The sequence below is a fragment of the Lemur catta genome, chromosome 10 (assembly GCF_020740605.2).
Source record: "Lemur catta isolate mLemCat1 chromosome 10, mLemCat1.pri, whole genome shotgun sequence".
In the NCBI taxonomy this organism is placed as follows: Eukaryota; Metazoa; Chordata; class Mammalia; order Primates; family Lemuridae; genus Lemur; species Lemur catta.
This window is the reverse complement of record NC_059137.1, coordinates 14,767,476-14,793,961: the sequence shown is the minus strand read 5'-3', so window position 1 is coordinate 14,793,961 and position 26,486 is coordinate 14,767,476. Positions and strand designations below refer to the sequence as shown.

The following is a 26,486-nucleotide window of genomic DNA, read 5'->3' as shown; positions in this document are numbered from 1 at the left end:
GCGCTCTTTGGCCCCGGGAGCTCCCCCGGGTCTCCTCCCCCGGTTCTAAGCCCCTTCGGATCTCCCCTTCGAGCTGGGGACCTCAGTTTCCTCCTGGGTCCAGCGGGGAGCTGGATGGCTTCCCGCCGGGGTAAGGCGAGGGGCTGCACGGCATGAACACCAACCAGCCGGGACCGGGAGTCCCCATCCCCGCGGTGCATAGGGGAGGGGCCGGCGCTCCGCCCCCCACCCCTGCCCGGCCGCCCCGCCCCGCCCCGAGGGCGGCTCCCGCCCGCGCCCTGCCCCCCCGACCGCTCGCCCCGCGGCGCCCCCGCCCCGCCCCGCCGCCCGGAACCAGCTGAGCACAGCTGGACCCAGCGGCCGCCGTCGCCAGCTCCGCAGCAGCAGGTAGGGGAGGGGGCGGCCCCGGCGCCGGGAATCTGGGGATCCGGGCTGATCTGAGTCCTTCCTCTCCCTCCCCTCGCGGTCCGAGCTCGCCCGCGCCTGGAGCTCGGCCCGGCCTCGGGGGCATCGCTGGAGGCTTCCTCGCTCGCCTCGCCCTTCTTCCCCGGGGACCAAGGAGTGTGGCTCGGGCTGGGGCAGGAGAGGAGGGGGCCAGGCCTGCACCCACCCGCCCCGCTGTGCTGCAGCCGCCCGATCCCGCCCCCGGGGTGGGGAGACTGGGCCCGGGGTCGCCCTCGCACTCGGGGTGTCTGACCCGGGCATGCCGGTGGCGGTCTGGGTGGCGGCTCCGCCCGGGAGCCCTCCTGGATCCTTGACTCTTGGATAATACCTTTGCCCGCTGTCCCTTCCAACTTCTTCCTCCTTCTGAGCCCGGGGCTGTTAGAAAGTTCTTCCTTGTACTCGTCTGAAACCTACCTGTATCTGCTACCTGTAGGTGCCGTCTCCTCCCCGGCCCTGCCGTGTGTGTGTTCCCTTCCCTGACTCACACGGAAACTTCCTTCAGAGTTGAAGACAGTGATTGGACCCCCCTTCTCCCTGGGCCCCCATCCCTTGTAGGGTCTAACGCCCCCAGAACCTGGTCACAGCCTGATTGCAGGCTGGCCGCTCTGGGCGGTGCCCAGGGGAAGCCCCGATCCTTCCTTGGAAGTCTGGGGCCCGGGGTGTGGGTGGGCAGGAGACGTTGGCTTTGTCTGCCCACACGTCCGATCCTTATTCGTCCTCGCGCCCTCCGTCAGAGCAGAGAAGGGATCTTTAAAACACCCAGAACTCATTCCAGGCTGTCCTCGTCCTCGGGTAAGGCTGGCTCTGGGAAGGTGGGGCCCTGGGGAGGTCCCCTCTGGCTTTTGTTTGGCCTCCGGGGCCTTTTAAAAGACTTCATCCTGCATGTCCTGTTCTCCCAGGACCACATTTCCCACCAGGGACTCTCACTGCTGTGCACTTTGTCGTGACTATAGTTTGCTGAAGTCTCACCCTGTCCCCATTCCACAGTTGAGAAAACTCAAGGGCCCATCGTCACACAGTGAGCAGGGACAGGGCTGGGACCCAATTCCAATCTGCCCTTTGCTGCCTACTTCTCGCTGGTGGGACTATAGTCTCTTGGTGTTCCGTTCACTAAAGGCCAGAGCACCCCTTCCACCAACCCCCATGTCCGCACTTGGGGGTGTTGGTTGGTGTTTCTTGGGGATATTAAGGGGAAGATGCTTGGAACAGAGGAGGGAGGATGGGAGGGGAATGGTTGGCTTTCAGCTCCTTTGAAACTCCGTTTTGTTCTTTCTGGGCCTCGCTATTTATAAATGCCAGGAAAATTGTAAACAGCCTTGGGAGCTTGGGTTGGCACTCATTGAGTTACACAGGAGCAAAGAGGGTTTCTGTGTGAATCAGGGAAGGGAACTTTCCTTCAGAATTTTCCATAGTCTTTTTATTAGGGACTAACATGAGCTTGGAAGCAGGCTGCTCCTAGGAGGGGTGGCTGCAGGGTTTGCCACTGGTGGCATTTCCTTCCTTCCCTACTCCCTTGATTCCGCACTCGTCTGGGCCTATGTTCTGTGCCTTGCCCTGTGAGGGGCACAAGAGCCCCTGAGGAGGACAGAGCTCTCTGTCCTCAAGATGCTTCCCATCTATAGTGGTTGACACATCCGTGCCATACCAAGTTACTTCAGTCTGTAAGAGAAGTGACTAATTCTGTCTGGGTGAACCAAGCCTCAGAAATGAGTAGTAGTTTACCAGGAGGAACAGGGATTGGGGAAGAGGCATTCTAAGAAGCAGGAACCGCTTGTGCAAAGGCACTGAGGTTTTCTGAGCAATCCATGTGGCTACAGTGGAGGATGGGGGAAGGGTGGTGTGGTAGGAGTTGAGATTGTAAATGAAGACGGAACTAGATTGTAGGCTAAGAGTTTGGATTTCATCCTAAAGGCAATGAGGAGCTGAGAAAGGTTTTTGACCAGAGCAGTGATAGAAACTCTTGTGAATCTGGTGGCTGGTGGAGGGGGAGCTGTGGCCATTGGGATGGATCAGAGTGGCAGATTCTGGAAGCCCGTCCGAAGGTCTCAGAACCTGCTATAAATTTCATCTGAAATCAGACAACAGGCTTATAGCTCCTGGATATGACTACTACATTATCATAGCTACTGGACAAGACTAAGTTTTTCAGAGTGATTTTTTTCTTTTTTATTACTTTTAAAACAAGCAACCAAAATATTGTTAAGGATTCTAACATAGAGAAGAGGCACCTTCAACCCTTCCAACCCTCCTGTTTCCCCAGAGGTAGCCACTGTTCACAGCGGTGTTTGTGCTTCTGCTGAGCTGTTGCAAGCAAGCTGTTGGCCGGACACCTTCGCTTTTCTTGGCCAGCCGGTGCCAGCAGGTCACTTCTCCCTACTCCGTGTGGGGAGTTTGGGTCTTTTGTGAGATGTTCCAGGATCATAGAGATGGTTTCTGCTTGGTCTGTAGTACTTTGCTGAGGCTTTGGTCTCGAGTTTTCTTTAAGAAAACTTTTACAGCCTGTGTCTACAGCCCCTCAGGGTGCATGCTTGCTTATCAGGGGCCACAGGTATGAAAGAAGCTAGAAGCACTGACTAGGGAGTAGAGCCGCAGTTTTGGTTCTTCTGGGTGACCTTGGGCAAGTCCTATCTCTCTGGGCCTCAGTTTCCTCATCTGTAAAGTGGTCTGCACGATAATAATTAAAAGCTGCCTTTTAATATATCAAACACTGCAACATTAAATCCTCCATGGACTACTCACAACTATCCTCTTTTACAGGTGAGGAAACTAAGGCTTAGAGGCTAAATAATGTGCCTTGAGTTGTGTGACTATTAGGTGACCGTGCCAGGATTCCGGAGGTCTGACCGCAGAGCCATAGCCCTTAATTACTGCACTAAACATTCTCCTGAAGGTTCTGTCTAGTCCTGACATTGCAAGAGCTGGTGGGGGAGTTTTGCTGTGGCTGTCATGAGGGACGGGGGTCACTGTGTACAGTGTGGGGAGTTCAGCCCTGCAGCGGAGAGGCCTGGAGGGGCCTTCCAGGGCTGTTTGTAAACTCACACTTTCCTACACTGTCCACAAGACCCTCGAGTGTAGGTCAGTCTCCTCTCCATTTCAGGGAATCAAGGCTCTGAGACGACACAAGACTTGCCCAGCAAGATCATTTGGTCATTTGGGAGCCCAGCCAGGACTGGTCCCTCTTTTTCACCAGTTGAGCCCATGCTCTGGAAATCTATCTGGGTAAGCCAGGAAAAGTGGGTAACCCACACCCCCATCCCATGGTTTATTCCCTGAAAAATGCTGGCAGAGCAGGGAAAAGAAGATCCCAGGAGTTATGCATTTTGAAGGGGAGAGAAAAATAAGAGACCAGTGTTTAGGCGGCCAGGGGATGTTAAGTAAAAATATCTCCTCGATTTCAACTGAGTGAGCCTGTGTCATATTTCAGCCTGATGTGGTTTGTGAGGTTGGAGACCACAGGCAGGCTCAGTTCCTGCTGCCGGCCAGCTCCCCCTCTCTCCCTCCCCTGCCATATGCCATCTCTTCCCTGCCCTGCCTGGGACCACATCAGCAATTTAAGGGTTGGGCAGGGAAAAGCAGGGGGTGTGGTGGGCAAGGCTGGGCAGCTGAAGGCCTGGTCTTGGGTCCTGGCTTTGCCACTGACAAAGTGACTTGGACTAATGCACATGTTTCTCTGGGCCCCAGTGTCTGTTCTGCACAGTGGGGGTGGATGGCATGTCAGGCCCTCCCAGCTCTGACTGTCAGAGGGCTTTGTGCTCAGCGCATGAACCCAGGACCTGCATATCTGAGACACAAAGTGAGCCCACAGCAGTACAGCTGGTGACTCAGCTACTGCTCTTGAATTTGCTCTTTTCAGACTGAATTGGTTGCCCCATTTTGCAGATAAGAAGGTTGAGGCCTAGGATGTGTGTATGTATCCTATTCCCTGTTCTACGAGCAATAACAATAGTGGCTACTGTATGTGGTGCGTTCACTGTGTGTGTTCACCTTTTGCTTTCACTGTCTTGTTTAATCTTTAACAGGCCTATGAGAGAGGAGATATTGATTCTGTTTTACAGATAAGGAAACTGAGGCTCAGCCTAGAGAAATGAAATGACTTATACTTCCTCTTCTTTGGGTCTCAAAGTAGCTCTGGGGTTGTCATTATGTGACCCATTTTACAGATGAGCACACCAAGGCCTGGAGACATGAGCTCCCTTGCCCGGGAGTCCCCAGGGGCCACATGGCCAGTTAGGTTTCTTTCCGAGCCCTCTTGCTCCTCCCTGGTGCCTTGCTTGTTCTGCTTCCGGGAGCCTCTGCACCTCTTGCATTTAATGCTTGGATTAAGGGATGAGAATAGTTTTCTTCCTGGACTATAAAGTATCCCTGAAACCTATCCTTCCCAAGAGGGATCCAAAAAGGGTTTGAGCCACAGAGCTTCACAGGGTACTCCGATGAAAGAGTTTCAGCAGAGGCAGTGGATTCAGGTATTCCGCTGAACTAGTTAAGCAGTCTTGTTACCTTCCAACCTCAACAAGAGTGTCATCTGGCTCAGACTTATTTGCCAAGCAAAGGATTTATATTCTGTATATGTGAGCCTTTGGGGCGGGGCTTGGCCCTTAATGTCCCTGCTGCAGACGCTGTGGCTGGGCTGCGCTGGGCTCTTGGTTTGTACTCAGTAAATAGTAGTTAAATTTCTGGGCGTGCCTTAGTGGTGTGGGTGGTATATGTACTTTTTCTCCCCTCCTCCAAGGACCTTTTTTGTTTTTTTTAACCCTTATTATATCTATTACCCTTTTGAGAGAAAATTTAGGGAATAAAAAAAGTATAAAAAATAAGAACTGTCCATAGCTGACCAGAGATAATTCCTGCTAACGTGTGGGTGCATTTCCTTCCTGATATTCTCAGTGCACTTTTTTACCCCCACATAATTGCCGTCGTCCTGCATTTATAATTTTCTATTCTGACTTTTTGTTTTTCTTCAACATTATAACATAAATATTTTCTCATGTTATTAAGGACTCTTCTTAAATTTAATTTTTAAAGAGTTTTAAAAGTATATTATACCTTAAGTAGATAAATGTATGTTTATTCTATTTAAAATCTTTTACTCCAATAGGCCATGGGATTAAAAAAGTAAAATAATACATTTTATTTATAAAAAATGAGTTTTACTTTTTTTTAATCAAAGTCATAAATGCTGACCCGAGTTTTTCATCACTCTTGCCCAGCAAGGTCATTTTTCTGTTTTTGGTGTTCGCTTAACAATCCTCTGTTATTAAATATTTAGGCTGTTTATAAATAATACTGCAATGAACATCCTACTGCATAATATTTTTTGTATTCTTTTTTCATTATTTCCTTGAAGGGGGCCCTAGAAATGGAGTTCCTGGGTCAAAAATGACACATTTTACAGCTTTTGCTTGTTAAAAAACATTTATTCAATAATACTTGTTAATGCCTGGTAAGGAAGACTTTATTCGGGACCATTGCAATAGGTGTAGGAACCACTGCAATGGTGTCTTGCAGTGGGGGAGAGAAATTGGGCTCAACTCCAAATACAGCATGGGCAAGTGGGAATTTATAGCCAAGGAGCAGCGTGGGGGTCAGTGGATGGAAAATCACTAAGAGGAAACATCATTAAGGGGTAAGGGGGATGCTGGCTAAATCCACCTAACAGAATTCTTGCTGAAGACGGGCCAGGGAGCTCAGACATCACCTAGGGGATGGTGGAGGATGAGGAACCCGATCAGATTTAAGGATGATCAGATATTAAGGATGGGAGATGTTCTAGCTAAACTGCTTTAGCAGGATTCTTTTGTTAAAACTGGATTTTACAAGGAAGTGTACAGTTGGGTCTACCGAAAGGTTCAGAAGCCTGGCTAAAATTTGGCCATGCAAAGAATCTTCGCCAGGCTGCATTTTGCCAAATTGCTGCCTGGAAAGGTTGCAATAGTTCTTATTCCCACCAGCTACACATGAGGGTGGTGGCAGCATTCTTCAGAAGGAGCATCTGAAGCTGGTTGTAAAAAGTTCAACTGTCCTATTAGAGGGTAGAGGGACCATTTTCCTGAAACGTCACACTTCATTCATTCATTTAGTAAAAATACATTTGCACAGTTCAGCAGCAATAAAGGGTATCAAGTTAAGATCCCAGGCTGATGAAGCAGAGAACTGGCTTCTCCTTCCAGTTTCTGTTCTGTTCTTGCCATAAGACCTGGGGCAGATCACCTCTCTGAGCTTCGGTTTCCTCATCTGTAACGGTTTCCTCATCTGTAAAGTTAGGACTTCAGCACTAACTTCACAGGATTCTGCAAAGTGTCCAACATGGTGCTTGGCAAGTGTGATCATTCAGATGCGGGGAGTTTTTATTATCTCATCTGACTCCAAACTGCCCTGAGAAGTAAGCAGGTAGGTTGAATGTTTATAGCAGCAGTAAATAAATAAATAAATAAATAAATAAAGGAAGTAAGCAGGTAGGGACAGATCATTCCCATTTTTATGGCCTCAGAGAAGAACTGGCTGTGTGTTCTTGGCTTCCTGAGCTTCAGTTCAGGAAGTGGTAGTCCAGTTAACTGTGTCATTCAGGAGGTAAAACAGGCTTTTTTTGTGGGCGAGCCTGGTATCCTGTCCCCCTCACAGCTCCCCTCCCCCATGGCATCTCTGTTTCTCTTGGAAAGCGTGGTCCCTGTTGCAGTGGCTGCTTTCTTTCTGTACTCTTTTAGAAGGTGGGAGCTGCCTGCCCAGCCTTGTTGGTGGTCTTAAAAAAAGAACACACAAATTCATGGTTGCAAAAAGTTCAGTTGTCATAGATTTAAATTGTATTTTAAACGTACTAGGGCTTCATCTGAGAGCATTTTAGAAATGTGGAATTTCAGGCTCCGCCTTTAGGGTTGCCGTATTTAGCAAATAAAAAAAAAAACCAGGATGCCAGTTAAACGTGAATTTCCGATAAATAATGAGTAATTGCTTAGCATTTGTATGCCCCCTGGAATATTTGGGACATACTTATACTAAAAAATTTCATTGTCTATCTGAAATCCAAGTTTAACTGGGCCTCCTGTATTTTGTCTGGCAACCCTCTCCACCCTGGGGGGAGGGGGTCTTGCCATCGAAGCCCGGGATGAATCCTTTTTGTAATGAATCTGTTTGTGAAACAGAACACACTATTGGTAAAGAGACTGATTATTCCCAAATCAATCATTTGCGCACATCTGTGTGTTCATATGTTGGGTTTTCTTAATACAGGGTAGACCTATATCATTTTCAACTGAAGGGAAAAAGTCTTTGCTTTGGTAAGAAACCCTGGCCTCTCTCGAGGCCTCAGTTTCCCCATCTGTAAAATGGACTACATTCTAAGCATCCCTGCCAGCCCATGGTGGCCAGCTGAGGTGACCCCCAAGGGGGTGCGTGGCTGGTGGTCACGCTGGGTCACTCCTGCCTCCACATTTAGCACTGAAGGACTTGGCACTGTGTTCCCAGGCTCAGAGACTGTTGTGATAGTGGTGACTCTTGGCAGAGGGTGCCTCTCCTGTTTGCCTCCTCACCTCAAAACAAAGTTTCCAGACTCTTTTATGGCAGGCCCTGGGGAGTCACCTGGCCCCACCCCCGCACTCCATGGCCAGGGATACTCATGCCCAGAGAGAGCAAGTGAAAGCCCCAGAGCATACAGCAAGCCCTCTGACTGCTACGCTACCACTTATGAGGTGTCAAAGGTACTCTCCTAAATCAAATTATTTCCATTATTATCAAATCTAAGACCTCGGAAGATTAAGGAACTTGACCATGGTCATACCCCTAGTTTGTCTTGGCTGTGTGGTCTTGGGTAAGTCATTTCTCTCCCTAACCTATCCTTTCCCACTCTATAAAATGGGGACTGGCACTCTCTCTTCCCCCAGGTCTACTTGTCTATCTCCCTAAGGTTTTATTGTAAGATCCGATGATAGGTCTTGGTGCGTCAATTGGTCCTGGAGTGGAGTGCTTTATGAGGTCACCGGTACTGGTGATAGGTCAGAGACTTAATACTATGTTGTAAAAAATGTTCTAGAGCATCTCAGTCTTGCTGTGCACACAAATCACCTGCATTCTGTGGAAATGCAGATTCTGGTTCAGTAGGCCTAGGGTGAGGCCTGAGACTGCATTTCCAGTGAGCTCTCAGGAGGTGCCCGCGTTGCTGGTCCAGGGATCGCGCTTTGAGTTGTAAAATTTGAAATCAATCTGTTATCAATTTAGAATCCATACTTAAGAGATAAGGGAGTTAAGAGGTAAATGCCTTGTTCGGAGCCAAAGAGCCAGTAATAATAACAGGGTCCAGCCTAGAGCCCAGATCTCTTCTTAGTTTTTATTTTACTTTATTTTTTTGAAATGGGGTCTCACTCTGTTGCCCAGGCTGGAGTGCAGTGGCCCAATCATAGCTCACTGTAATCTTGAACTCCTGGGCTCAAGTGATCCTCCCGCCTTGGCCTCCCAAAGTACTGGGATTATAGGCATGAGCCACTGTGCCTGGCCCAAATCTTTTCTTAATGTCTTATCTTTGATATCTGACTTATTAATATCTATTTGGTCTACAGCTATGAGTTTTCAGAATCTGAACAGCCCTTGAAATACTTTGCTGCCTAATTGTGGAGCAAGTAGGGCCCTTCCGTAGGAGAGAGTGACTCAGTGGGAAGCTATCTGAAGGGGGAGGAATACAGCCGAGGAACCTAGCATTTGACTTAGATAAACATTTCCACCAGAAGGTTTTCTACTTATGATTATAAGCATCATTCTTTGTGTATCTATGGATGCAAACTATAGCCCTGGGGAGGCCTCAGTCTGTTTCTTTATGCCCCTGAGGTAAGAATGGTTTTTATAGTTTAAAGGGTTATTAAAACAAAAACAAAGCCAGGCATAGTGGCTCATGCCTGTAATCCTAGCACTTTGGGAGGCTGAGGTGGGAGGATCACTTGAGCCCGTGAGTTTGAGGCTGCAGTGAGCTATGATGATGCCACTGCCCTCCAGCCAGGGTGACAGAGCAAGACCCTCAAAACCAAAGCAAACCAAAACAAAAATACACACATACAAAAAAACCAGAATAGAACAAAACAAAACCAACCAATCAACCCAACAAAAAACAAACAAGGAAGAATAGGCAACAGACAGGGTATGTGGCCTGCAAAGCCTGAGATATTTACTGCCTGGCCATTTACAGAAAAAATTTGCTGACCCCTGATCTAGAGCAACCACAACTTTCTGTTTTTCTCAAGCCTTATAGCTTGAAATTTAGTGAGACGAAGACTTAGGAGAAGCAGTCTGACGTGGTGGGAGATGGCCAGACATCTTAGCTGTGTGACCCTGAGCATGTTATTTCCCTCTCTGAGCTAGTGTCCTTGCTTTGCAAAATGGGGACCCTGATACCTGCCTGGCAGAGTTATCGTGAGGATGAGACATGATGCTTGTAGAGTTTGACACTTGGAAGGTGCACAGCAAATGATAACTATTCTTACTGAGGGTGGCCATTTGAACCCTTAAGGCATGAATGGACAGATGTCATGTTCTCCCACCAAATCTGAAGGTCCTCCCCTGGAAGTGAGCTGGGAGAAGTCTTTTAGGAGAAAAAAACCCCCCAAAATCTCTGTTCCAGTCTCTCCCCACCCCACCCCCAAAGCAGAAAGTTCCTTTTTAGCCACCCAGACAGATGGGGTTCTGTGGGGGCTTGCACACTTTCACTAGTGGCAGGCTCGCCACCCAAAGGCCAGCCTTTCCCCAACTCTATGAGAAGGTGCCTCCTCTTCCTGTTCTCTGAGATTTAATTCAGCAAACAGGCACTGAGCGAGAGCCCTGGGCTGGGATCGTGAGTGCTGGAATGAAACCTCTCTTATGACTCCATCTGGAGTGTGTGGGCGGTGAACTATAGTCCGTGGTTTGTGGACCTTGTTTTTAAGCTGCTGCAGCCTCAAGGTCCAAAATGGAAAACAGACCAACTTAGAGGTAGTTGGGGCTAATTCTAAACCCAACCAAGTTTGAAAACTCTGGGGCTCCTGATGTCCAAGTCTTGGGGAGTGTAGTGTTCTTCTTGCCCGTAGATGGCAGCATTTGCACTCTTAGCCAGCTCTGTGGGACCATGTGTTATGCACATGTGCATGCATGTGATTCACTGGTTTCTTCCCTTGTTGAATCTTGAGCTGTGCTGGTCCCAGCCTTAGGCTAGTTTCCGAGATACATGGGAGCAGATCTTAGTCTGATGGGGGAGGCTGACTTGGAAATAGACTATGACAACAGAGTATGACAGGGGAGACCCTAGGGGAAGCAGCCTGACTTGGTGGGAAATGCTCACACATCTTAGCTGTGTGACCCTGAGCACATTACTTCACCTCTCTGAGCCTGTGTCCTTGCTTTGCTGTGGGGACTCAGAGGAAAGCGTCTGTGCAGAGATTACAGGGAGGACTCCAGGAACAGAGAGTGCAGTTGTGTAGGGCTAGAGCCCCATGGGTGGGGGGAAGACAGGAATAGATGAGAGCTGAGGCTCAAGGAGCTGAGGGAGGCCGATCATGAAGGATTGAAAAGTTTGTTAAGGATCTTGGATTTTATCTGTGGCCCTGGGGCAGCCATGGTAGAGCCCGAGCAGAGGAGTGACCTGGTCTGGGCTTGCTCTGAAAAGACTGCCTTGCAGGGCAGAGAAAGGATGCAGGAGGACCCATTAGGAAGCGTCTGCAGTCACCGAGCTGAGAGGTCATGCTGCCGTGGACCAAGATGTTGCAGTGGGGTGGGGAGAAGAGGGTACATTCCACAGGCAGGCATGGGTTGAACTGGCACGATGTTGTGATTCCAGCACCACAAGTGAGGCTGACAGTGTGATTTGGGGTGTGTAGAAGAGGAAGGGGCTGGATTTGAAAGGCTCGTGCTCATACAGAGTTAACCAACTGTGGGAGGTCATCAGTCATTTGCAGGAACAATAAAACCGAACTCTGCTTTGACCTGTCCCTTGGAACTAGGAAGTTTCTGCAGGACTTTCTGAGAAAGGCCCACAGAGGTACCATTTAACACCAGGTTCTGGGGCCCAGATAAGCATCTGACCTCTGACCTGTCTGGTTTTGGATACCGTGACTCCAGATCTGCTGCTAGTTACCTTGTCACTCACAATGCAGAAATCATCAGGAACGTCTGCATCGTTTACTGTCAGGCTGAGAACAGGGCTTGTTTGTGCCTTAATCCCAGGAGCCTGCATGGCCCTGCTGCATTTGGGATCTTGGACTCACCCCTTGGCTTGGAGAGTCTGGTTTGGGCAGAGAAACTTTCCACTGTGAGCAGGAACCAGCTTGCTCAGCTGCCCCCCTGAATGCAGATGACTGGAACTCTGGGTAGTGAGGAGGGGTGAAGATCCGGGCTGTCCTTGCAAGGTAGGAGGGCTGAACTACCTAACCCAGGATGGGGCTGATGTAGGATGGTCCTTCATTCACTCACAGCAAATGCCCACTGGTCCTGCCATTGGCCAGGACATGTGCCATGCCAAAGCTTCAGAGGTGAAGCATGCAGAACCCTTGCCTCCAAGGAGCTTACAGCCTGGTAGGAGAGAAATTCTCATCACTAGACAGTGATGGTGCAGTCTTGCTCAGTAATAGAGCAGTTGGATAATAATAGAGCAATGCTTAGGCATAGAGGTGGGAATGTGACATGTCAACAGCTTGGATTCCCAAACTGCACATGCGTAGGATGAGAAAGATACAATTTATAGGAAAAAGACTTAGAAATTTAATTATTAATAATCAGAGTAACATATGCATTGTGGAAAAAAACCCTTGACATATTTTACCGTATTGTATATTCTAATATTATCCCCTTTGAACAGAGAAGGAAACTGAGATTCACAGAGGGGGTGTTGCTTGCTCAAGTTACACAGGTTCAGTGGGGGCCAGTTTGTATAACTCCAGAGTCCTGGACCACTGCTCTGAGTGTGACTATAAACCTCATGAATTTCGCCATGCAATAGGGCTGCCTTAAATGCTAATGGTAATTTAGATTAGATTAGTAGAGGCATGATATCCAGAGTGATGCTTGCCCTACCCTGGGTAGAGCTTGTCTGAATGTGTCATTCTGGCTTTTGTGCTATTAGTGGGACAGGGTTTGTCTGGAGCAGATCAGGGAAGGGAGTGAGGTAACTGGACACCTGGTCTCAGGAAGAGCTGGAGGAAAGGGGGTACACAACTTGTAGAAGGTTCGAGGGGCCCAGGATCACTGTCTTCAACTCTCCAAGGAGCCGTCGGGAAAGAAGGGACAGACCTGTCCTGGGTGACCCCTGAGGGCAGAGCCAGGGCCAGCAGGTATAAAGGCACAAGGAGAGAGAGAGTTTAGCACATCCTAAGGACAATTCTTGTAACCAGCCAACCTCTCCAACAGCAGGTCCTGCAGCCTTGGCAGGAAGCGAGTGCCCCATTGCTGGGGATGTGTAAGTAGTGATTGTGTGACCCCTGGTGGGGGAGGGAGGACATGGAAACATCACTTGGGGATGTGATCAGGTGATCTTTAACCCCCCATGCTGAGATTCTTGGGCCCTTTGTTTACAGGTGGTGCTGATAACTCCCTTCTCCTTGGCCACAGCCCCTCTGCAGGAGCAGCTCTCCCGCACCCAGCATAGCCCTGTAAGGTAGGTAGAGCAGCGCGGACACCCGTTGCCCTCCTAAACCCAGCTTTGGCTGCCCAGGGGAGTTGGAGGGACTCCAGGGATGGGAGCAGCCGCTGGTAGCCACAGTGGATTCAGAGGGAGTCCTTGAGGGTTTCCTAATAAGGCTTCTGCTCGTCACCCACCCTGGAGAGGGAGGCCGGGCCAGGGTGATTCTATGGGGAGGAGGCAGGGACTGGGCTGGGTGCCCGGGTGGCTGGCTGCCCCCAGCTACGTATGCTGCTTGCTCTGTGTGTGACTTTAGCAGAGTTGCTTTCCCTCTCACGGCCTCTTCTGTGGAGGGGTAGCTTCCCCATGAGGAGGAGGGGCAGGAATTCTCCCCGAGGCTTTGGCGAGGTGAGAAAAGTGAGGGTGAGGCTGCCCAGTCTCCAGGCTTGTTGACCAGAGGAGCATCTGAGCTGTGTGAGTCATGGGTAGGGCGATGAGTCATGCCGCCAGGGACAGCTGGCTGGGCGGGGCCCACCTGGCTATCACATTCACAGGTGACCCACTGAAGGATGCTGGGAAGCCAGGAGTGGAGTGCAGAGTCCTGGGCTGGAAGCCAGGACACCCGGTTCACCTCCTGGCTTGGGCCTCAGTTTCTGTGCCTTAGTCCCCTCCCTGCTCACCTAACAAAGTTGTCGTGAGGGCCCAACACTCCTGTAGATGCCAACGGGCCTCATGAACTGTAAAACAGGAAGTATCACTACTGGGGGGGATAACCTGGCTTCCAACACCGAAACAGAGGAGAATTTCCACTGAGCAATTGTGCGCAGAGCTGGGAGAACACCCCCCAGCTCATGCCGTCAGTCTCCTGCCCAAAGGACCGATGCATCACTGCGGCCCGGCTGGCGTCCAGGTGGTGACTTGAGCAAACCACAGCCAGAGCCGTCTTCTAAAGCTCGGATAAAAGGGCCGTTTGAGGGTCCCCAGGATGCTTTGTCCCAAAGCTGGGGATTCCTAGAAGGCCTGCTGGGCCTGGAGAGGGGACTCGTCCCACTGCAGCCGCTGCCCGAGGGTTCTGCTGACAAAGGGGCAGCCCTGATGTTGCCCCCTAAGTGGGACCGAGGGCTGAATCCTGGTTCTGATGCTCTTGCTTTGGAGACTGAGCCCCGACAACCCCCAAAGCCAGATTGCTTCAAAGTGACCCATCGACAAAAAGAGTGTTACGCTGCTGTGTTAGGGTGGAGCATGCTGGTGTACCCAGGTTTTGAGAAACATTTCTCCAGACAAAGATTAGGGTAGAAAGAAGAAGTTTATTTACTTTTCCCCGGGGAGAAGGGAAAAGACCAGCACGGAGGTGGAAAAAGGAAGAATGTGCTTGTCCTGAAAACCGGCTATTGGGGCTGTTTAAAGGGGGTTGTAAAAATGGCAGGTACAGTGGAGAAACTGCTGCATCCGTTCCTTCCTTTCTTCTTGGCGGCAGGTAGATAACAAAATCTGCAAGGATGTCAAAGCCCAAGAGGTGGCTCTCCTGCCTTTCCTTGGAGAAGGGATTATCACAGCAGATGTGACTCTGTCCTAGAGATACGGTTGAGGCCTGGAGCTCGCACACTGCTGTTCGCTCAGGAACAAAAATCAAGGCTATTCCTCAGCTTCAGGGCTATCTGCGATCTCTGTTTGCCCCGACAAATGGAATTTTAGGTTGTAAAGAGCAGATTCTCAAAAAACAAGTTTGAAAGAGAGAGATTTATGTCTCTTTTCCGTTCATTCAGCTCTTTGCAGAAGCTGTGCAAAACAGAACTCCTGCAGGGTACCTGTTAGTGAGATTGATCTTTAACTGTTACTGGGGAAATGGTAGGATTAGGTATTTTCCTGTTATTTTTGCAAGGCCGCCCCTTTCAGTAACTATGACACAGGAGCCCTGTCCTCTGCAGGCCCTGCAGGGCCCGGCTGGCTCAGGCCTAGCCGAGAGCCCATCAACAGAGAGCTTTGCTTGTTCACCCTTTCAGTGTTCTGCCCCCTGCGACGTACCAGCACGCCTGCCCCACTGAACTTGGGTTCAGCCAGGGAGGCCCCAGTTACATCCTTGATGTCCAATTCAGTGGAGTTTTCCTGAGGACTCCAGGTACCATGTCTCTAGCACATTGGATACCTACTCCTTCTAGAAACTCCCTCCTTTCTGCTTCTGGGAGGCTGCACTGCCTGGTTTATTTCCTACCTCTCTGACCTTCTTAGTCAGGGCTCTGTTTTTCTGCCTCAAATGTTCACCAGGATCCTGACCACCTTCTTGTCTTGAGTTACCTATATTGGTTCATCTATTTCTTCATGCATTCATTCATTCATCCATGCATTCATTCATTCATGAGCTCATTTGACAGATATTTAGGCTGGGAGCTGGGCATTGGAGAGTCAGCAAAGAGCACGTCTTTCCCATACCTCCTGGTTCTTGCAGTAGATGACTGATTCTTTGTCCAGCTGCAATGTGAAGGAGACGTTCGGGCTGCGGGAGTGTGTGGGATTAGGGGGGCGTGGCGAGATCTTGTCCAGGCAGATCAGGGACGCCTCCCTGAAAAAGCTGAGACCTGGAGAGGGAGCAGGAGGCGGCTGGGTGAGCAGGGAAGGGAGGAGCAGAGGGAATGGCGTGGGTGGGGCTCCGAGGCAGGACAAGCCTGGGGTGGCCTCGAGGAACTGAAAGAAGGGAGGAGGCATGGAGGGAGAAGGGCCTGGGGACCAGGCAGCACCCAGGTCACACAGACCCTCGAGTTTGGATTTCATAGACCACTGGGAGCCACTGGAGGTTTTAAAGCAGAGGACAGACTTGCCCAGATTTCAGTATCAGAACCCTTGATAAGCCTTGAGGGTGCAATTTTCGGTTCTTCCACAGAGGGGCGTCCTCACGCTGCACCTCCTTAGGAGCCTGGGCGTTAGGCCGTCCTGGGAAATGTCTTTCCCAGGACTCTCAGCTCTTTGCATGTTTTCATTTGCTCGGCCAGCTCTTGCTGAGCTTCTGCACTGGAGAGGGGAGGTGAATGAGATGTCGCCCGGCCCCCAGAGAGCTACTCTAAGCCAAGACAGAGACTGGGTGACGCCCAGGGTGCACTGGGATAAGTGCCAAGGGACCCAGGGAGCCACGGAGGGCTTTTCCTCTTCTCGAGTCAAACACTAGGCTGAGAAGGGGCAGTTGGGCATTCCAGGCAAGAGGGCTGTGTGTGCAAAGGCTTGGCTGCCTGCAGGAGCCCGCTGTGCTCCGGGGCTAGTGAGCAGTGCAGCTGAAGCAGGAGTGTGGGCGTGGAGGTGGGGAGTGGCCGGAGATGACAGGGAGAGCGAGTTGGGAGAGGCCTTGAATGCCAGGTCTCAATCCTGTGGGTGCCAGGGAGCCATGGATAGGCCTTGAGCTGAGGAGTGACTTGATCAATGAGATTTCAGAACAATCGAGGGTGGTGCTGGGAGCTGGTCAGAGGATGAATCCCACCGGTGAAGCCTTATCACTCCCCCCACTGTGCACACAGAGCACAGTCCTCAGTGCCCCTCTCTGTTGCGCACCCTAGTTCTGCTCTGCCCCCGTGAGCCGGCCAGCCTGGGCTGCCAGAGCTGTTTGACTGCAGCACTGCAGTGTGTTAAACCCCGACTCCAGCAGCAAACAGGTCTGAGCCTGAAGCATCGCTCTGGCCCTGACTTGCTCTGTGCCCCTTGACAAGTCCCTTCACTCCTCAGTTTCCTCATCTGTGAAATGGGGGTGACAATAGGGTTGCTGAGGATTAAATGACAGGGAAGTGAAGTCCTTAGCACATGCCTGGTGCATAGTGATAGCTAGGTTATTTTTGTGTCCCTGTCGGATGGTAATGGCCCAGTCCGTATGGTAATCTGCCCCTACTTTCCCCCTGTCAGGGAGTCCTTGTCTGTGGCCATAAATCTGTAATCTTAACTAGAAACAAAGTGTCCTCAGCAGGCCCAAAAGAGGCCTCTAGTGGGACATCGAGGATTTGGAAATGCCTTTGCCACTGGGATCCAGCACAGGGCTGGGGACGGAGGGCTGGCCCAGGTTTTATTTGTCTCTCTCCCCAGTACTCAGCACAAGGCTGGCAGACTGTGGCTGGCTGGGTTCTCATAAATACTAAACAAAAGCTGGGTGTGGTGGCTCACGCCTGTAATCCTAGCCCTTTGGGAGGCCCAGGCAGGAGGATCATTTGAGCTCAGGGGTTGGAGACCAGCCTGAGCAAGAGCAAGCCCCCGCATCTACAAAAAATAGAAAAATTAGCCGGGCGTGGTGGTGTGCATCTGTAGTAGCTGCTCAGGAGGCTGAGGCTGGAGGATCCCTTGAGCCCAGGAGTTTGAGGTTGCAGTGAGCTATGATCATGCCTCTGCCCTCCTGCTCGGGCAACAAAGTGAGACCTTTTCTCTAAAAAAAGAAAAAAAAATACTAAAAAAGAATTCATAGACCTTGGGCATCATCCTGCCAGCACCTTCATTTTATGGCTGAGGAATCTGGGGCCCAGAGAGGGACAGTGGCTTATCCAAGGTCACCAGTACTTCAGTGGCAGGTGCTGGAACTGTTCCTTTCTCCCTGACTTAAATGCATACTGTAATTCTAATTTTTAAAATGCCAATAATTTAAAAATTCGCAAGCTGACTGGGGAAGGGGTACCAATGGGATGGGCATTTGGGGGCAGGGGCTCCCCCAGAACAACTCCAGGGAGCATCCTGGCGAGAAGTGCCCCAGGGGCATCATGTCCAACCTCCTTTTACATTTGAGGAAACTGAGGCCCAGAGAGTGGTAGTGGTGCGACCAGGGACCTCAGAGGGGGAGAAGCAGGAAGGGGGCCACAAGGCACCCCTCCAGTGGTCAGCAGTAGATGGGGGGGCTTTCCACCCAGATCCACTGCCTCCTGCCTGAGGAAGCAAAGCAGTGTGAACAATGGTTTCCTGAGGAAGTTCTGGGTTTTAATTGTGTTGCAGAGAAGGACCATTTCCGGAACTGTGCGTGCCATGATGCCCGTGGAGTTGGGCTGGCACAGCTATTTCAGACTAAGCCTCAGTGTCCTATTTATAGGCCGATACGATTAGGTTGGCCTGCACCAGGAGAGGCCCACATTCCCTACGCCCAGCCTCGCCATGGCCAAGGAGGAAGCCCTCCCGGGCAGTTCTGACCTAGGGGTGAGTAGCCAGGCATCTGGGGTGGTCCCCAAAGCCAGCTCAGAGGAGGGGTGCCAGGGAGGTCTGAGGGGAAGCCCCCCTCCCGGCTCCCAGTTCAGCCACCAGCCAGGCCCTCTGCAGAAACCAGTTTCAATCCTATGCTCCCCGCTTAAAACTCCTCCACTGTCCCAACCCCAGCCACTCCTTCCACACTGTTTACATTCTCTGCGGGCCACACCTCTGAGCCTTTGCTTTTGCCTTTCCTATGCCTAAGACTCTGTTCATCCTTCAAGGCTCTGCTCAGATGCGCCTCTGCGTGGCTCGGGCGGGCTGTGGGCCCTCCCTGCTTTGTGCACCCACCGCCCACGGCCATTCAGTGACGATCAAGGCTCATGTGTGTGCTCCCCACTGTCCTGGAAGTCCCCGGGCAGGCCTGACACAGCGGGGGAAAGAAAGGGGAAAATTCGTGATTTGAGCCCCTCCTGTGGCCCTTCACCTTACCTGGCAGGTGAGAACTGATCATACCACTGTGTGCAGTAGGTATTTTTTAAAGGTGTGGAGGAGAGTCAGACTTCAGAGCCAGAGGGCCCTGGATTCAAGTCCTGATCTGCACTTCCTGACTGTATAACCTTCGGCTGAACCTCTCTGAGCCTCAGTTTCCCCATCTATAAAAGGAGATGATGCCAGCCGTGGGTTTTGGGGAGGATTCCACAAGACAGTGCTTATAAAGTACTTGCGTTGCCTGTCCATAAGGAGCTCCTGTGCGCAGCTGGAGGTGTTATTTACAGCTGGGGAAACTCAGGGTGGGAAAATCTTTATCTGGGGCCCCACGTAAGGGAGTGGCCAGAGGAGAGGACATGTCTGAGGTGTTCTCCCTCCCCGTGCTCTCTTAGCTCCCTGGCCGATCCTGTTCCCCAGATCAGGGAAAGCATTGTTTGGGGATTGTTTTTCCTAAGAAGTTTCCTCTGTGGTGCCACTGGATGAGTCAGAGCCCTGAGTCACCAGGAGGCTGAGGGCAGGGGGAGGAGTGGGGAATGGAGACAGGAGGAAAGGAAGGGCCCCAGTTCTAGCCCCGGTGCTCCCACCTTTGATCAACTGGGTCTGACACTTCCCCTCTCCTGCCTACCCTCAGTTTCCCCAAGAGTGCGAGCAGGATGTTGGGCTTTGAAGAGTGGTTCCCAGTCCTGGCTGAACTCCTGAATCACAGGTTCCGGGGCCCCACCTGAGACCTGTAGACTTAGGGGCTGGGGGTCTGTCTGGAAAGCTACACTTTTCCTGCCTCCCTGGGAGGTTCTGCCGCACCCCTGCACACCGTGTTTGGGGACCACGTGGCTCAAGGCTACTCCCAGCTGGGCCTCCAAGCGTTGCTCAGCCTCTGCTAGAACAGCTCCACTGACTTGCAGAGAGCTCATTTCTCCTGGTGAGAGCTTTGGCTTTTGCTTGCATGGACTTTTTCTTGTCAACAGCTTTGTTGAAAAATACTTTACATAATTCATTACACATTTATTATATGTAAATTTACATATAACTTACATACACATGATTCATCTTTTTTAACTCAATAATTGTTAGTAAATTTACAATTATGCAACCACCACTATAATCCAAACGATCCCTCGTGCTTCAGTCAATCTCCACTCCCACCCCACGCCGACCACGAATCTGCCTTCGGTCTCTTTGCATGCCAGCTTGAGCCTCTCTGGCCCTGTGACCTCATGTGAGTTATTGGCCTGCCCTGAACCTTGGATTTCTCCTCTGTGTGACAGAGGATAATCGTACCCTCCGCTTAGGTTGTTGTTTGAGTTTCACTAATGTGCACAGAGTGTCTGGTGCACCACAGGGCTGGGGCTGTGAGAGGCCGGCACATGGCACGCAGGACGTCACACGGATGCCCAGGCATGGTTGCAGCCGTCCTAGCAATCATTTTAAAGCACTCACTCTGTGCCAGGCACTGGGCGAAGCACTGTAAGTGCATTATCTATTTTAATCCCCACAACAACCCTGTTCGGTGAGTGTTGATGTCCTTTCCATGTTATGACTGCGGAAACTGAGGCACTGCGAAGGGAAGGAACTTTTGCAGGGTGGCATAGGCGATAGTTGGTCGGGCTGGGAGTCTGTCCCAGAGCCTGTCCTCCCCAACCATGACACTACATTGCCCCTCCACCTCCCCTCCCCATGTCATGGAGCAAGGGACACAATTCACGGATCCAGAACAAGGTTTATGGCACATACTTCCAAGAGATAGGACCTGGCATGATGGACATGGGATTCAAAAGATGGTACAAGGTACGGTCTGTCATGACAGATGTGACACTGTGCACGAAGAATCGCCCAGGGCATAAGCGGCATGGGATGCAGCTACATGGGAGACACGCAGGATGAGGTGTGGGGAGCTCAGGGCTTGGTCTGTGGCACGGTCACGTGGTATGTGCGATGCTGGCCATGGGACAAAGTGTATGATGCAGGGACATGGTACTCAGGGTGTGGGACTTGAGATATGGCCACTGGGCAGGCTCCTAGGCCACCGTGGGACCCTTTTGCATCTGGGGTCCTGCACTGTGTCAGTGCCTGGGCCCCAGCGAGCAGGAGCCCATTTTCTCCTCCTCACAAAGGCCTGCTTGTGTTTTATCCTCCCTGTCTCTTTGGATGCCAAAGAGTGGGAGTGTCCCGGAGGACTGGGGGGGCCCAGAGTGCCCCCTGCCATCCCACCAGCTCAGACAGGGGTCAGGGCTTGGGGCCAAGTCCACAGCACAGGAAGGGCCTGCCAGGCCCCCAGGTCCCTGCTCTCCACGGCAGCTGTGAGCGCCAGTGTTGGCTGGGCCGGAGCTGAGTAATTTTCCTCTAAGCTGCCTCCCTCCGCTCCCCTCCTTGGCTGCCGGTGCTGGCTGTGAGCATGTCTGCATTCCGGGCTTAGGAGAGAGAGGGAGAGCTGCAGCCGCTGCTGTTAAGGTTGAGGAATTAGATTGCTAACAGCTGCTGTAGGGAGGGGTGGGCCTGCAGGCGAGGGGGCGGTGGATTGCAAGCTAACGTGAGCCCTCCTGGCACCCGGCACTCACTACCTTATCTTGTCTCATCTGCGTAGGAGCCCTGGTAGCCTGTTGAGGAAACTGAGGCTCAGAGAGCCAAAGAGCTTGCCCCAGGTCATACAGAGAGGCAGAGCCAAGGCTAGACCCCAGGTCTCCTGGAGGCAGGAAATTGAGGTCATGTGGCTATAAAGGGAGATGGCGCAGAGGATGTTGTTGGGGGGTCAGTGGGTGATGGAGCTACGAGGGCACATGGGCACCAGATCATAGAGGACCAAGCCTCGGAGCCCTGACTTCTTTCTGTCTGCACTGGGGGCCATGGAAGGGTCTAGAGCAGGCAATGATGCACTCTCTATGGATAATGGACTGGGTGGAGGGAGAGTTTAAGGCAGTGAGGAAGCTGGTGCTGTGATTCCAGGGAAAAGATGGGGACACTGGACCAGGACCTTGCTGGGTGTGGGGGTGGGAAGTGGGCGTAAAGTGGGGAGAGGGTGGGGTTGAGACTGTCGGCTCTGACCTCAGTCCTCATGTGCTATCCTGGTGGGATGACCCTGGTTGAGTCCTGCCTCCAAGGGTATCCCAGAGGGTTCTAGAAGCCCCCAGAGGGACAGGCACCTAGAGGACAATGCTGGCGACGGGGCAGGTACCTGGTTGGAGGTGAGGCCTAAAGCATGCCTGGGAGCAGAAGGCAGCGCCAATTTCAGAGCCCGACTCTGTGATGGCCTCTGTGTCTGATGTGCCGGGTCTCGTTGAAATCTTCTCTCTGGTTATGATTATCCTCTGAGCCGGGAAAGGAAGAAAAGCATTCTAGTACTCTACCTCTGTTTGGGTTAAAAGGGAGGAAAGTACTTAAAAAAACCCAACAACTTAGAATTAAAAGGACTATTAGCAATAAAATATCTGAACCTCTGATAATGCTATTGTAGTTAACAGTTTGAGATAAATTGCAAAGAATCTCTACTCATGCTATAGTATTTGGAGTTTTCCTTTTTTAAAAAATAAATTTTATTGTGTATATTTAAGGTATATAACGCAATGTTACGGGATATATATAAATAGTAAAAAGGTTACTATAGTGAAGAAAATTAGCATATCCATCATCCCACATAGCTACCGTTTTTTTTTAAGCAAGGGCAGCTAAAATGTACTTGTTTAGCACGAATCCCAAAATATAGTACAATTTTATTCCGTATAATCCTCATATTGTACCTTATATCTCTAGACTTATTCATTCTACATATCTGCTACTTTGTCCAGTTGGCCCTCCGTGTACCCTGTCTGTGGTTCAGCCAACCACAGATGGAAAATATTCAGGAAAAAACAAAGAAAGATAACAATACAAAAATAATATAAATTTTAAAAGATACAGCATAACAACTATTTATATAGCACTAATATTGTATTAGGTATCATAAGTACTCTAGAGAGACTTAAAGTATACAGGAGGGTGTGCATAGGTTATATGCAAATATTGTACTGGCATTTTATATAACGGCGTCTAGCATGCTGGGATTTTGGTGTGTGAGGGAGGTCCCGGAAGCAATCTCCCACGGATACCCAGGGACAACTGCATTCTCCGACCCCCATGTCCCTATTGGAGTTTTTCTCTGATTTGCCAGTTTTATCAAATTCTGCAAGCCTGTGAGAGAGCCTGGCCATTCTGTACCTGAGGAGACTGAAGCTCAGAGAGGCTGAGTCCCTTGCTCAGCATCACCTTGCTAGTACATGACAGGCCTGGGGTCCAGAGCCCTTGTTCTTTTGGGTGGTGCAGAAGAGGCCAAGTTCAGGGAGGAGGGAAGGGGGTGTCATAAGGAGAGATGCATGGAAGGGATGGGGTAGCAAGGCTGGCTCTTTAGATGTGTGGGCATGAGGTCCCCTACTGGGATGCGTCCCCATCCCTGGTGCCAGCCACCACCCCAGGTCGCTTAGCCTTGGTTGGAAACTTCCAGCTCTCCCCTGCCTTGGATTCAAAGACATAGAGGTAGAGGTCAAGGGTGAGTGTGGGGGCCAGTGAGCTGTGTTTGAGTAGGGTCCAGACACATGCTGGGGGGTCATCTTTGGATGTTATGGTAACTGAGCACCCGCTGCTCCTTCCATCCCCGCAGGGTAGGAATCATCAGGGCATTTTACAGATTAGGAAATTGAAGTGCTATAGAAGGTACCAGTTGCCCAAGTCCCCCAGTGGTAAGGATTTGGGCTCCATCCCAGTTCATCCCTGGACATTGCCTTGTATTCCTTTGGTCTGAAGGTGGCTCATCCTTCACCTGGTCGGTCATTTTTGGCATTTCAGGCTCAGCACTCCTAGAGTCTGTTGTCTCTTGCCTCTTCCCTACACCTGCCCCCTTTGTCTCTCTCAGGTAGTTCTTCCTGCCATGGGCTTGCGCTTTGTGCCACAGCCCAGCAAGGAGGATATCTTGGCTGTGACTGGCTGTGGGACGCTTGGGGACAGAGAAGGGCTTCATTCGGAGCCAGCAGGAGGAGGGACACAGCACCGTCATCTGATATCCTGCGCATTGTTCCCATCAGGATGATGATTGTCCTGGGGAAGCTCCCACCAACCCTGGTGGGTCCCGGTGAAGGAGGCACTTGATCCCCAGACAGGTGGCGGGGACCTTGTGCGCAAACCTTATTTACCTTTTGCTGTGTCTTTCAACGTCCTTGAGTCCCAGGGCCTGAATGTTCTTAGAGATGGGCTGGTTTGCTTGTCACCTGGGTCACCTGCACTACATCACCTCTGGACAGCTCATTGTCTCTCAGGAAGAGGGGAAGGAAACCAGCATTTTTTTCCCCAATATTTTTTATTGTGGCAAAATATACATAACATAAAATTTGCTGCTTTACTTTCACAGTTTTATGGTATGAAATACATTCACAGTGTTGTGCGACCAGCACCACCACCTGTCTCCGGAACTCTTTTCTTCTTGCAAAACTGAAACTCTGTCTCCATTAAACAGCAGCTCTGCATTCTCCCCTCCTCCTCCTCCCACGTGCTGGCGCCGGCGTTCTACTTTCCGTCTCTATGAGTTTGCTCTAGGTACCTCGTATAAGTGGGATCACACAGCATGCCTTTCTGTGACTGGCTTATTTCACTGGACATAATGTCCTCAAGGTTCGTCTGTGTTGTGGCCTGTTGCAGAATTCCCTTCCTTTTAAAGGCTAAGATTCCATGGCATGGATAGACCACGTTTTGTTTATACATTTGTCAGTTGATGGATACTCGGGTTGCTTCTATGTTTCAGCTATTGTGAATGATGCCGCTGGGAACACGAGTGTGCAGATAGCTCTTTGAGACCCTGCTTTTGGAAACCAGCAGTTTTGAACATCGATTTTGTGCAAGCCATGGCCCTAGGGTCCTTCACATTTATGGCCTCATTTCGTCCTCTCAACCAGCCTTCAAGGAAGGCATTTTTACCCCTATTTTACACATAAGGAAATTGAGTCTCAGAGATACACAAACTTTTCCAGGCCTCCTTTCTTACAATAATTGCAGCTTCCTTTCTATGTGCTACTCTGTCCCAAGCACTGTGCTAAGCCCCAGACATATTTTACCTTATTAAATGCACACAACAACCCTAGGAAAAAGGTATTGTAACCCCCATTTTACAGATGGGGAAATTGAGGCACAGAGAGCCAGAGCAACTTGCCCAGAGCCACATAGCTAGTAGGTGACAGATGAGGGACTTAAACCCAGGCTTTTCTGCTGGGAGCTCTTCCCACAGTCACACACAGAAGGTTGCTCCCTTTGTTTTTCTCCCTCCTGGAAGGTCCTTCCTCTGTGGAGTAGGCAGCTGCCTCCTGTGGCTTCTGCTCATTCTGGCTGGAGCTGGGGCGTTGTAGACCCTGCCTTCCCCTGCAGATTTGCAGACAGAGACTGTGCTCCCCCTGTGTCTTCTCCTGGTTCCACAGTCACAGTGTCTGCAGCTGGGCCTCCTCGTACTGCTGCTGACCTGTGTTTGTGCCCGGGCTCCCCAGGGTGGGTTGTGGGGTGCTGGAAGGGGAGAGAGATGGCCGGAGTGGGTCCTGGCAAGAAGGACCCAGAGCCCATGCCATGGCCAAATCTGGCTGCTTCCAGGGCACGGGGTCAGGAAGTGGCAGAGCCAGGCCCCCTTCTTATGTCCTGCCCTGGGTCTCGGCACTAGGTGAGTTTGGCTCGGAAGCTGGGAAAGGGCCAGTGGCTTTGGTTCCTGGGATAGTTGGCCTCCTGGAGGTGGCTTCAGCCAAGTTTCACTGGCCATTTCCCCAACCACTGTCCACACCCAGGATGGACTTGGCCAAGGCAGAGGCCCAGCTGGCCCTGATGGGGAGCCCTGCTGTGTTGTGGAGACCCCGGCCTCGGCTCTGGGTTCTGGAGTTCTAGATCTACCCTTCCAGGGACTTGCTTTGTGACTCCGAAAAGCCACCCTCTTGTTCATAGTGTCATCATCTACAAAAGAGAGGATGAACTAATGACCGCTGCTGCTCATAAATCCTGCTGTGTGCAGCACACTCCAACAGTCCTCCTCCCGTCCCCCCAACACTCCTGCAATGGGCGTCACCATCCCTATTCACAAGTGAGTGACCTGAGGCTCAGAGAGGGAAAGTAACTTGCCCCAGGTCACACAGCCCAGACCTGAACTCCAGAGTCTCACTGTGAAATCTGTGCCCTTTCTCTCCACTGCCACACTGCTCTTGGTGCACACATGCCGAACACAGGCCTCTGCACAGAAACCAGACTGCTGAGGCAGAAGAGTGTTACCTTTGGGGGAGCTCCTATCGTAAGTGAGGTCCTGGGCCTTTTCCCCCGCTCCTTGAGCTAGGTACCATTCTCCTTATTTTATACATGAGGAAACTGAGGCCTTGATCGCAGGAGCAGAGGTGGCCAGATTCTAAAACCTGTGCTCTTTCCAGTCCACAGGGCTCTCCCGCACTTACCCACCCTGTCCAGTTTCACTGGGTTTCATAACTGGCTTCTCTGTTTACTGACCATTGTCCCAATTAGCAAAATCCCAGGCCAGAGGGGCGGATGCTCCCAGGAGGACCCAGAGTACAGCAGTGAGCCAAAAAGCAAACAGATTCTGAGAGAGGGCTTCCCACGAGTGGCTTCATGCCTGGAAAATCAAGAACAACAGTGCTTGGGGTCAGGAGAACAGAACAGGGTGGTGTCTTCCAGGCCTGGCCAAGGCTTTTTGTGCACTGTAGCTGGGGCCGGGGGGAGAGGGTGAGGTCACCTCCTCTGGCCTCTGGTAGCTGCCCTGGGAGGCCCATAGATGCAGAGACTAGCCAAGGTCACAGAGGGAAGGAGGGGCTGGAGCCGGTCGTGAAGGTTCTGGGTCCAACTACAGGGGAGCGAG

At 51.2% G+C, this 26,486-nt stretch overlaps 1 protein-coding gene and 1 pseudogene across 5 annotated transcripts in view; one reads left to right on the top strand and one right to left on the bottom strand.

The window, feature by feature from the left end:
* The first annotated feature begins 271 nt into the window (after positions 1–271).
* The window catches only part of GSN (gelsolin), a 58,157-nt gene continuing 31,942 nt past the window's right edge, over positions 272–26,486 (top strand). For 2 of the 5 annotated variants that reach the window (XM_045562773.1, XM_045562771.1), the window contains exons 1-3: positions 317–387; positions 12,796–12,844; positions 12,963–13,042. Coding sequence is in view for 1 of the 5 variants with exons in the window: in XM_045562770.1 (XP_045418726.1) it covers positions 18,113–18,154 (42 nt within the window). In the remaining 4 variants the exon portion in view is untranslated. Of the gene's footprint in view, positions 388–12,795; positions 12,845–12,962; positions 13,043–18,053; positions 18,155–26,486 lie in introns of those variants that run through there. The other 3 variants (XM_045562772.1, XM_045562774.1, XM_045562770.1) reach the window with 3 other exon arrangements.
* On the bottom strand, positions 12,922–13,508 carry LOC123645654 (annotated as a pseudogene).